Genomic DNA, 9,426 nt, shown 5'->3' with positions numbered 1-9,426 from the left:
ATGGTGAAGCTGTGCTTTATCTTTGCGAGCCACCAGCATCCAGCACCATCCGAATAAGGAGCTCGTGGGCAGGAGGGAATTTAAAAACACACACAGAATACTCAGATACTCCTCCTTCTGCTTCTTGGGAAGCAACACACAAACGGCCGCTGTTGACACAGATGTTGTTACACTTCGATGGATGAGACGGATGCCTTCTGCAGTTTGGGCCCAGTGCTTTATTCACCTTTAAGCTACGCCGTCGCTTCATTACCCACCATCAAACAAACCGCCATTATTAATTCAAACCAGCAGAAAATGGGTTTTCCCCTGCCCACTCAGAGCTATCGTTTAGTTACTGTGCTTTGGCCACAGAATCACTACATCAAGGCCACAAACACATACACACACCAGAGAGTGTTCTTTAGAAGAGGCTGTGGACACAGCAATGGAAGGGGTTTTGGTCTAGGCCGAGGTTCACCATCATCAAGTGTGGCCCATCAAGGCTTCGAGTGTGTTCTGGAGTGAGTTCATATCTCATATATTTATGATTGCTTTTGTATATCCCTGCCCACCATCCCATAATGAGACCTACCGCATAAGCGCCCCCGAGGGCAGTGTGGTGAATACAAAAAACAGACCACATCCCTTGCGCTTCCATTACGCGCTCACTCATCGCACATGTTGCCGGCAAACGGATGTGGTGCATCGATTTTTGTTGTTGTGCCCCGCCTTTACAAGCGACACAGAACACAGAATCTTCACAGGGATGTGCTCTTGCAGTGAGTCTCTTATAGACTCTCAAAAAACGCACATCAAAACCGTCGTTACAACCCATTTTCGCTTTGCCCGCAGACAAATAAATAACAATTCTCGGTCGAGGAGAAGAAAGAAATGGATTCCTGGTGTGCTCGCAGGAGGGAAAAACTGCGCTTTTCCCCTACAACAAAACGCTAACCTTCATACGGGGCCAACCTTTGCTGTTGTTTTTGACAGGCGAAGGCGATCTAGCTTCCGATAGACCTTGACTAGCGCAGCATGTGTGTGCGCGCTACCAAAGGATTCAAGGTCACTGACCCACATTCGTAAAAGTTGCAAGGCCACGGGTAGTGTAGCTTTACCTTCTAACAGCGTGCCACATTTGCATTGAGCTTTTGTTTTGCTTTTTGGACAAAGCTTTAAAGCTCGTTTTTCTTTTTGAAGCTTTTATACAGTGATGGTTATATGAGTGGAAGTGCCTTAAATTAGAGTTAACATATAGTAATGAGCAATATTAAACCTTTATTGACATTAAGCAACACTCCGTACAGTGGACAAGATACAAAAAAACAACTTTATTCTCTTTATCTACCATTTCTCTATTCGAAGTTTAATAAAAAATTGCCCTAAACAGCTAACAGAGATGAACGAGACTGGTGGAAAAGTGGGGAAGTGGTATCGATTATTGCTTCTTACTGCTAGCATCATAAAAACCTCTCCTCGCCGAACGCCGCTCATGAAGACATATTCAAGTACTTCTCGCGCAGCAGCCGACGCTGCTCGGCCCGTGCATCCCGCTCGACCTGCCGCTTTATAGAGAGCCGCTCGTGGACGCGCTTCATTTCGAGTATCTCCTTCATCTCTTCCTTATCTTCCTCCTGAGTGTGAGAGAGAGAGAGATGGAGAAAGGACATTAAATTGCATTAGTTTTACACATTGGAAAGAGTTGTGCAAGCGTGATGCAACGCACCGTCATGTTTAATCGTAGCACCAGCGCACGACGCCCGTCCGACATCGGTTGGCTGTACGACATCAGGTTCTTGAGCCGCTCCTTCGGCGGGACACCACGCTCGACGACGAGCACGATGCGGGCCCACTGGCGCTGCCACTCGTTCTTCGTTTCCGCAATCTTCTGGTACGTGTTGCCCATCATAGCGATCAACATGTTCACCAACAGCACGGCAACGATCACCATAAACAGCACGAACAAGATCTACAATAAAGAGTGGACCAATGATTAACTCCTATCAACTACCTTCTCCGTCCACGTCCTTCACCTTTGCGCACATCTCGTGGTCGGTGTTCTCCAGTGCGCCATAGTAATCGCCAAAGTTGGTCAGCGACATCAGAAACATCGCCACGATCGACTCGATCGGTGACGGCATCGGGTTTGGGTCGCCTTCCTCGTCCGGTTTGTAGGACAGAAACACGATGTAGTACGCTTGGGAGAAGCCCATCACAAACACCAGATAGATGACGACGAACCGCAACAGATCGCCCATCACCATGCGGTATATCATCACCACGAACGGTCCGACCGTTTTAAAGCCACTGGGAATTAAGCAGAGAACAGTGAGATCTTCTCACTACTGAATTGTTAGTACATAGTTGATACATACCGACAGAAGAATAGAAAATAGGGCGCCGTCGTCAGCATGATCGTTACGGCTACGTGATCTTCCAGCTCCGTAAAGCAGAGAACCTTCAGAAACGGTACGATCATCATTATGCAGCAGGAAAACAGAAACATAACCCTCGATGGTGCTGTCATCTGGAATGAAAGGATCATTGATGATAGATACTCGCTACCAGAATTGCTCCAAGAGTTGGCACTTACAAGATTTTCGAAGAACATTTTCCGCCCAAGAAACTTCAACTCCCGCAAGGCAGCGAGCAGATACAGAAACGAACCGACCAGTATGATCATCTCCGATATGAGACGCACCTTGCCCTCCACACCGTCGTAATCCATCGTGTGACAGTTGGAGTTGAAGAACAGACCCTCGTCGTCCATCTCGGCCGGATCAAACTCACCCATCGCGTCGCTACTTCCGTTGCTCTGCTCTAGATTCGACAACCGTCCAGCAAAGCTTCCATTGCCGGCAAGCGCAGCCAGCGTATCCTCTAGCGTCGTTTCGTTCCACAGCTGCCGGCGAAGCTCTTCCTTCGTGACAGCTGCCGTTTTATTGCCACCTGCCTCGCTCTCCTTCCCATCGTCATCCTCCGCCGGTGGTGGTCCATTGCGCAGCGTGAAGCTCACCAGCGACACGCAAAAGTAGCAGAAGAACATGAAAAACTGCCGATAGAACTTGTCCTTCACGAACGTGTTCCACTTGGTCTTGAGCAGATCGATCAGCACCCCGTCTAGCAGATCGAGATGCTCGTCCTTGTCGCCGAACGCCACCAGATTGAGGGCGGAATCTTTGTTAATGTTGCCCGTCTCCACGTCGATCGTGTCGATCAGGCCGAGCGGATAGGCGGCGCACGTGATGCTGCCCAGCTGCCAGTAGATCTCGCGCTCGATGTTCATGATGTGAAAGAACATCTCCACCCGGCCGAGCTTGGCCGCCAGCGTCAGCGGCGTCAGGTTCTGGTGGTTGCGGATGCTAAGCGACGAACCCACCTCGTACCCCATGTCGAACGTGGCAATCTTCTCGTATATCACCAGCATGTGCAGCACCGTGTTGCCGTTGAAGTCTTTGTTGTCCGGGTCGGCGCCGCGGGCCAGCACCAGCCGGTAGCACTCCTCCTGCCCGAGACAGGCGGCAAAGGTGAGCGGGTACTCGCCCCAGTACACGTAGCCGTCGTAGTTCGTCACCTGCACCATCTGGACGACCTCCGTTTCGGGCGTATCGTAGCGGGAGGCTTTCTGGTCTTCCGGGCACATGAACGTACCGCAGCAGCGCTCGTTTACGTCCGCGTTGTGATCGAGCAGATACTTCACCATGGCAGGATCTTCGTTCACGATCGCGAGATGCAAGACATTCTCACCGTAGTACTCGTCGCACATGTACACGTCGTTGATGAGCTTGGGATAGAAGCGCAGCAGTCGTTTGGCTAGATCCGCATGCAGAGAGGTGGCGTTCAGTAGACAAAGGTGTAGAATTGTCTCTCCCACAGCGCCACGTTCCTGCAAAAATGTGGGAAAAGAGAAGAAAGTCACATTTAGTTCCTCGTGGCATTAAAAGGAATTGTTTATGGCATGCTTTTATGTGTCTGCATGCGCGTTACGACATTTGCATAAATCCTGGAACGAGTCTATTACTCCTTAGGGCATCGGAAATTCGGTCACCATGCCACAAAGCCCCTTATTTACAAATCACAGCTGACGTTCGTCGATTGGCGCGCACCCTAAAATGATGACTTGTTTTACTTCCCCTCATCCCCCTTTCCAATGTGCTTTGCTTATATTTACACCGCACACAGGCGCACAGACGGAAGTAAACACAGACCGAGCACGTGCTCCCGAAGGCACGCGAATGACACAAATTGCCGCCATCTTTAAAGTCGCAGTGTACGGGTACGTTTTTCTGTGCCCCATTATGCAACTGAAAACTCTCTCCTCCTTCCCTCACCTTTATGTTCCAGCACACCTCCCGATAGCCGGACGGGTTTAGGTAGTACTCGGCTTCGCTCACTTCCGGACAGACCGCATCGATGTCAAAGTCCTCCTCCGGGTTCTCCATCGCCCGGATCTCGGGCAGCTGCTTGTGGCGCGGCCGCTCCCGGTTTCGTAACAGCACCAGCACCGACACGGGGATGTACTTCCCCTTGCCCTTGTTGTACAGAAACGGTTCCACCTTCGTCTTGATCGCATGATCAATCTCGGCGTACTGCTTGTTCTGTATCGCGCGCTTCATCATGTCCACCAGCAGGCCGCCGCCCTTCAGGTTGACGAACTTGTACAGCGCCTGGGTGGACACTCCAGCCTGCTTCTTAACGCCACTGGTCACATTGCTCTCGGTATTTCCCATCCTGACATCCGGCGAACGGTGCTAAAACCCGCCACAACTTCACGTGTGGTCCTTTGAAGGTGTGTACACGACACCTCCTCCTGGGAGCTCTACCCTCCCCAGGGCGGTCAAATCGCACTTGACCAATGCTTCACTACTGCCACACGCACCCACGCCGCAGTGACTAGTATTTTGGGAGGCGGTTGGAACGTTCGTGAAGCGCGAAATTCCGCGAAATAGTTTATTGAACAAACAATAGCGACGGCGCTCACCGTTTCGGCCGTCCCTTCGCAACGGCGGCGTAGCACCGAAAGCGCAACACGCACGCTGCTGGACGTTGCTAAGCAACCTGGGCGCTTTTGCAGCTCTGCTCAAAGGAGCAGCCATGTGGCGGCATGGCGCAAAATGCCTTTGCGCTCTCTTTCTCTCTCTCTCTTTCTGTAAACAACTGTCCCCAATCGAGAGGAAGAATTCTCTAAAATGTTTAAAATTCCCATACATTTTACTCAATTCTTGAGGAATGTGCTTTTTAAACTAACATAAATTAAATTCGTTTCTTTCGCACAGTCTAAAAGCACTTCCTAGCGTGGGTTGTGTATTACTTTAACGAGGGTTCTTTTTTATTCCATCCCCGGGGATCTTCATTCCCGGTTCATTCGTTATAGGGTTGTCAGTGTAGATGTGGATGTACGTGTGGCGGGAAAGTGTGTATAATTAAATAGTTAAAACGCTTATCTATTATTAGTCTAGAACCGGGAGGCGTACACCCGGACTAAACGGGCGTAAAATGGAGAGGGTGCGCGATCGTTCGATCGAACTGTATTATAATCACACATCGCTTTCTCCGCGGGCGTGGAATCACGGCTTTGCGCACATTGACTACTCTACTTTAGACTGCATCATCACTGGTTGCCGCTGGAACCTGGGAAAAACACCGAGAAACGAGTCGAAGAAGACGTAAACAGTACATTCAAAAACACTTGCCCTAATGCTTCCCGTTAAACGCTTGCCCGAGTGGCGTATCTCCTCTCTCTCTTCGCAAATATAGCTGTGCGACGTGTGTACATGTGTGGGATGTGTGTGTGTTTGTGCGCTACAGTTTGATCTAAGTCGTGATCGTATATGCACTATGTTAACAGATTGCTATACTTATTCGTGTGATGAGCGCGCTTGCTTTTGCCTATAACCAATATATAATAACGACATGGAGTGCGCGCGCCAAGCACGTATGTCAGAGACACGCGAAATAAAATGCTTTAAATGAGCTCGACGTAGTTCGCCGGGAACAGGCCGTACGTGCCGTCCGGGGCCAGGCCCTGCCACCAGCCCTCGTCGATCTGATCGATGTGCGTGATGATGTCGTCCGGATCGAAGCTGATCTCCGAATCGTCCGCCGCCTGGTAGTCGTACAGTGCCCGCGCCCGTATCATGTTGTCCTCGTCCGACAGGTCGATCGTTGCGTTCGGGTCAAAGTACTGGCCGGCGGCCACCTCCGGCACCTCTTCCGGCGACAGGACGGGTTCGCCGGCCGGCACCATCACCGCCGGTGGTTCCTCTTCCGCCGCCAGCACCGGGGGCGTGTCGGTCCCATTTTGGCGCTCGCTTTCCAGCTCCGCCTTGAGCTCGTTGATAATACTGCGTTCCTCGAAAGATGCCGTCGGCGAGAACGGTGGTTCGGTTAGCTCCTGCGCCACCTCGGCCTGAATGTGCGTCGGGCTTAGCTGGGCGGTGCTGTTCAGGAAGCGTGCCTTGGCGCTGCTCACCTTCGCGCTCGCCTCGACCACCTGTTTAATTTCCCGCTCGCGCTCCGTTTTGCTCTGATCGGACGCCTGGCGGGCGTAGCTGCGGTCGGGGGAGACGGGCGAAGCCGACGAGACGCTCGTAGCGGCTGTAGCCGCCCCTTCGCGCTTTTCAAACTCTCGCTCCTCTCGTTTGCGTCGTTCCTGTGAAAGTTGGCGGTGTGGAAAAGGAGATGATACAACAGTAAGAAAATGCCTTGGCAAATGTCACGTGGGTGGTGGGTAGCGTGTATACCTCCTCTAGCAATACTGTTTCATTAAGCTTACGCTCATACTCCGCCTGCAAGCGATGCTTCTCCTCCTCTTCCTCCTTGCGCCAAAACTCATCCCGTTCGGCCGGATTGATCTCCTTGGTGGGATTGACTCGGCTGTAGTTCGTGCCCACCGGTTTGGGTGAATCTAAAAGAAAGTCAAGCAACAAAACCGTTAGCAACAAGTATCGATTTTATATGGACGAAACCATCCTACCGATCGCTTGTGAGTAATCCTTTACTTTGAAATCGTTCACCACCACCTTCTGCAGCTTCTCCAGTATGCGTGCCTCCTCCACGTCATCCTCGTTGGTCGCGTGCACCGTAATGTGGGCACCGTGCAGCAGGCCCGTTACATCCCGCACGTGTTTCGCACACGTTCCCTTCCTGGCGATCGGGGCACCTTCACCCTACGGGGTTTTAGTGGGCGATAAAGAACGTGAAACCAGCAGCATATATTAGTATTTTTCCTACCATTAGATACCTCCGTTGTCTCGACCCGCACAGCGATATGATAAGAGGAGCGGCAAGCTTTACATTGTGTGATAAAGCAAACATTGCCTCATAGCATGATAAGGGAGGCATAGCGCGGTTTCATAGTTTTGCGATAGAGGTTGCGTGTACTGACCGCAGCTCGGGCCCTTGCTAAATGATTCAACCGGTGCTTTGAATAATGTATAAAGCCTACCTGCCAGTTGATGAAGACAAACTTTGCGATGCCCGTTTCGCTGTTGTCCACCCGCAGGAAGGCGTACTGAATTTTGCCCGAGTTCAGCTCGGCCGCCAGCTCCGAAATCCCGTCCTCGCCCGTCTCCTGCACCTTCAGCACGTTCGTCTGGCCCTCGTACCCGAACAGGGCCCAGTTGGTGGCACACTTCCGGTCGCAGACCGACTTCCACGCCGCGACGATGGCATCCCGGTGCTTCTGCAGATCGACCGACATCTTCGCCGGTTCGTGCCCAGTCAGCAACTGCTCTGCCCGGCGGGGTCCGCGCCCTCTAGACGGCGGACAAGACAAGACAAGACAAGTGTGCTGTCCCAGCAACCTCCGGAGAGCGTTGACCCACTTTCACGCACGAGCGCTTTCGTCGTCACACCGATCCACACCAAATCGGGGAGAAGTGGGAGAACGGACGGAGAAGATGGGTGGATCTCGTTCGCTCGTGGCAGGTGGCAAAAGTGCAGTGCACCTTATTCAATGCACCATGCCTGCAGCCACCCACACCGACACACTGGGTGCACTACTGGGGTGTTAGTGCCGGCCGGAAATGCCCGGAATGACAAGACAATACTAATTACACCACCGCACGGGGCAGCAAATCGTATTCCACCGGGAGCGACGATCCAACACACACAGCCCACGACACCTCCGCAGCACGGTGGAATGCTTGCTTGCTCAAAACACCCTTGCGTGAAGGTGAAGACTTTGGGCACCCCCGACGAAGAATGTCCACCAGATGAATGAAATGTGGCCCAAATGCTGCTTTTGTTGAAAGCTTCACGAAGGAACACGTGCCACACACTACCAAAACCACGAAATACGGTGGTTTTCCTTTTGGTTGGACATTCCCAAATCTCGGCCCGCACTACTTCGCCGTGGTTTGTCTTTTTCGGGTATTATTGGCTCGGGCATATTTTGGTCCGAGAGAGAGAGCTAGAGCAGGGCACACGGGGTCAGAGAGGGGGTACACCCATTCGTTGTTTTTGCTCACCCACACGCTGCAACGGCGTTTGACGTTTGTGAGCAAACTAAGTTCCAGTGTCAATAAAGAGCCAAACAAAGCTAAATTGACTGCGGGGAAAGCCTTTCAATTGAATGAGCAAGTTAGAAATAGAGTCTGCATTGAATGACTCAGTGTTTAAAAAGAAAATTAGAATAATTTGTGAAATTTGAAGATTCTCGTTTAGCTCAACATGGCGGATAGAAAATGGTATTAACCAACCTGACAATTTCGTCAGTTGTCGTCGGTTTATTCAAATGCAATGTTTTCGTTTCTCTTTGTAATACTTTTTAATTACTTTTCATGTACAGGAGGATGTTTTCAGGAAACACAAAATACCACGCAACACCTTCTCTTATCATAAATTTATCTTAACTTTTATTATTTGCCATATTTTCTCTTCCAAATGTATTCCATTTCAAAAGCCCTCACCTCAAGCCGAGTTGCGCAATCCCTCTTCCAGTACTGAACCCGGTGGTATAGCTACCAACCCCGGACAAACAATTACTGCAGTTTGTGAGCTCCAAATCGATACGATTTTCCCTCGCGGGCGAGCGTTTTTGAAAGCTGTTGCGAGGGTTTTTGAAGGTTCAAGATGGCCGCCAAAAAGTGCTGGCGCTGGTTAGTGGCGATTGTGTTGGTGGACAAAATTAAATTGCCAATCCCCCTCTTTGACCCCACGGGCTCCTTCATTTCATATGTGTGCTCCGCCGTCTCACTTGCTTTTGCATCAGCAATTCCTGCAACTTCAAGTAATTATGCCAAAGTAATTCAGTTTGTTTTCCTGAGAGGCGAAGAAGAGCATGCCTAACTAATGCTTAAGATCAAGTTTTTGTAACTAACTTACCCGGCGCCGGAAGTTGCCTTTTTGCGGCCTCTTTGAACGGCGACCCTGTGCGTTACACAGTAATCTTACACCTTTCCAACAAAAACACGTGTACCAATTTTTTGTTGATTTCCATGC

At 50.9% G+C, this 9,426-nt stretch overlaps 2 protein-coding genes across 2 annotated transcripts; both read right to left on the bottom strand.

Annotated features, from left to right (window-relative positions):
- Positions 1 to 1,246: 1,246 nt before the first annotated feature.
- Positions 1,247 to 5,101, bottom strand: LOC120956451 (transient receptor potential cation channel subfamily V member 5). Its single transcript, XM_040377925.2, has 6 exons — positions 4,314 to 5,101; positions 2,576 to 3,868; positions 2,358 to 2,509; positions 2,016 to 2,289; positions 1,709 to 1,951; positions 1,247 to 1,616 (listed from the first exon to the last, which is right to left on the bottom strand). The coding sequence occupies exons 1-6, from the start codon at positions 4,710 to 4,712 to the stop codon at positions 1,473 to 1,475; spliced, it is 2,505 nt and encodes an 834-aa protein (XP_040233859.2). The 5' UTR covers positions 4,713 to 5,101; the 3' UTR covers positions 1,247 to 1,472.
- A 181-nt stretch (positions 5,102 to 5,282) lies between these two features.
- LOC120956453 (drebrin-like protein A) lies at positions 5,283 to 8,440 on the bottom strand. Its single transcript, XM_040377927.2, has 4 exons — positions 7,430 to 8,440; positions 6,959 to 7,151; positions 6,726 to 6,889; positions 5,283 to 6,634 (listed from the first exon to the last, which is right to left on the bottom strand). The coding sequence occupies exons 1-4, from the start codon at positions 7,682 to 7,684 to the stop codon at positions 5,948 to 5,950; spliced, it is 1,299 nt and encodes a 432-aa protein (XP_040233861.2). The 5' UTR covers positions 7,685 to 8,440; the 3' UTR covers positions 5,283 to 5,947.
- Between the last annotated feature and the right edge of the window lie 986 nt (positions 8,441 to 9,426).

This window comes from Anopheles coluzzii, chromosome 3 (assembly GCF_943734685.1).
Source record: "Anopheles coluzzii chromosome 3, AcolN3, whole genome shotgun sequence".
NCBI classification, from domain to species: Eukaryota; Metazoa; Arthropoda; class Insecta; order Diptera; family Culicidae; genus Anopheles; species Anopheles coluzzii.
The sequence above is the reverse complement of the archived record's forward strand: the minus strand, read 5'-3'. Positions and strand labels throughout refer to the sequence as shown.